Genomic DNA, 2,625 nt, shown 5'->3' on the forward strand with positions numbered 1-2,625 from the left:
ACAACCATGACTTTGAGGAACAAAGAAATCTTTAGATAACTTTGAGTTTTGGAAACCCCCAAGAGACAGGGGAATATAAAATAAACACTACACTTACAGCAATAATGACATGGAACAACCATCGATTTTGTTTCAAGTTCTCTCTCAAATAATACATAGGGAAACTTTCACTTTTAGTCCCTGGAAGATTAAATTTTTTTATTATGGTCCTACAATTTTTTGTTAAACTGATTAGCACATCTTTCTCTTAGTGATGAAAGTCTGATGGTAGGCTATAAACAGGGTTTCTAGCTATATTTTGCCTGTTATGGACTACACTTTAATCGTATTTGAGCTATAATGTTAGTATTTTATACTTATTACGTGTGTTTTATTATGTAGGATTTGATTCCGAGATAAGGAGCATTTTTGGAGCTAAAATAAATATTTTGAAACTTTGAAGTCTGAGTAAAAGTCCGAAAAATTCAACAGGGATCTAGTTTGGGATTCGAGACTAAAGCGGTGCATTGAAGATGAAATTTGGTATCAAATTAAATTGGATGAAGTAAGGATTCCACACTGACAAAGGTTGCAGCCAAATTGACGTTACAAATAAAATTAGAAATCAAATATTGTAATCATCATACAATGATTACTTGTAATCATTACATAATGATTGCAATACTAACATTTTGGTAGCCCATCTTCACGTTAACTAAAGAAAGGAAGTGACCTGAATTGTGAGAGCCCATTGACGAGAGAAGAAAAAGATCTCTGGAAAATATCCCTGCCGCGACGCGCAGTGGGTAGCGGGCCGCGTTGCGGTAGGAGTTTTGATGCCGGAAAATTCGGTCCGGAATTTTTAAGGGTATTTTGGTTCGGGTTATATAAAAATATCAGAAACACGTTTTTTAGAGGACTTTTGACCTAGCGGAGCATCGAGGAGCGAGAAAAGGATTGATCATTTAATTCATTACTTTCCATCACGATTTGATTCAATACGGAAGAATGAATCAATCATTAGTTATAATGTTTTCTACTTCTATTTCTTCTATGTTCTTTTATTCTATTACGGAGTAGTTCTTATAGGTTCAACAAACATGATATATTGATTGACGCTTTTAGATTTGATTTTTGTTTTATCGCTTGAATTCGTTGTGGTTTAAGTGAATTGCGTGAGTTATTTACTAGTTTATTTAATCGAATAGGAATAGTTTGGTGAATACATTTGCATTATTTTGTTTGGTTTTGATAGATGATTCTTCTAAGTAATCTAAAGAGCTTCTGAATTATTGGTTGAACCAAGAGGGAAAATATTCAAGAGGACGCTTTCCTTGGACCAAACCCTTAATGTTTCTGCGCATATGTTCACTGTGCTTTTCATCAAATTTTGAACTCTTGGATAGTAGTTTTATTTGATTATTGAGATATTTTTGGATGCTTTAATCGGAAGAAAGTGTTCTATGAATTATCTTAATATAAATACGATTAGCTCATGATTGAATGATTGTATCAGTAATCCTAAGAGACTCTTGAATAATTTATCTTGGGTTATAAGTCAAGGATACTTGTGAGAAGTCGTCTCAAGATCTATTTCTATTCATAGTTTTTGAAGATTCTCAGGGCTTGCATTAGTTTAATTTGTGAAATCTGTATAAATAATCGAAAGATGTTTATTAGATTATAGAGTAAACTAATTACTTATTGAGTTCGAGAGACTCAATAAAATTTAGAGGAGAATGATAAAACAAATCGATGCTTACTGCTAAAATCTTACATCTGTCGTGTCTACTACCTTACTTTTCATATTAATAGTAACTTTTGCTTTCATTGTCAATTGTCTTTAATTACGTTGTAGTCGATAATCGTGGTTTATAACCACAACAAACTCAAGTTTTGATCACCTAAATAATACTAACCAAGATTTTATTTGAGTAATTGTTTGTACCAATCCCTGTGGACACGATCTAAATACTATACTATCTTTGACTAGCGAAGCACTTAAATTATATTGTGTTTTGCGCTCATTAAAGTCGCGTACACACAGCCCTATCCCCCCCCCCCCCAATCCCCCACCCACCAGCTCTAATTTTTTATTGTCTGATTATACTCAGAATTATGTAACTACTTATCGTAATTTTACCCTGGCTCGGTAGTTTTGTATCAGGTTGTTTTGTACTTTTGATTCATCCACGAGCGCTTGTGCATCTTCACAAATATAATGAATTATTAAGCGCTAAAGTATTGAATTGCTTATTTGTTATACTAAATTTGTATTGTTACTTCATATTTGAAGGTAATATAATTGTAAATATAATATAAATATCCCATATCTTCTATCAAGGGACCAAATGTGCACATTTTAGTTAAGATTGGATGTGCTTATATCAAAGTAATATTATAAAGATCAAAATCATAATTATCAATAATCAAGGGATCAAAAGTGTAATTATTGTACTGTACTATATATCAACTGTCAAGGACAAGTTTGGAAGAGAGATTGACGAGAGATGAGATGTGATCAATGGTTTAACTTGTGGGTGAATGCGACCCTTGACTATTATTATTGACAACCTTATCCATCTATCATGTTGGCAATAAAATAACGACATATAATAAACCAAAGTCGCATTACAAGGAAATAAA

General features: G+C 32.6%; 1 protein-coding gene across 1 annotated transcript in view; it reads left to right on the plus strand.

The window, feature by feature from the left end:
- Nucleotides 1-440, plus strand: part of LOC132062202 (GDSL esterase/lipase At1g28650-like) — a 1,228-nt gene extending 788 nt beyond the window's left edge. The window contains exon 2 of the mRNA XM_059454822.1: nt 382-440. Within this exon, the coding sequence (XP_059310805.1) occupies nt 382-440 (59 nt within the window). The remainder of the gene's footprint in view (nt 1-381) is intronic.
- Nucleotides 441-2,625: the final 2,185 nt, after the last annotated feature.

This window comes from Lycium ferocissimum, chromosome 7 (assembly GCF_029784015.1).
Source record: "Lycium ferocissimum isolate CSIRO_LF1 chromosome 7, AGI_CSIRO_Lferr_CH_V1, whole genome shotgun sequence".
NCBI lineage: Eukaryota > Viridiplantae > Streptophyta > Magnoliopsida > Solanales > Solanaceae > Lycium > Lycium ferocissimum.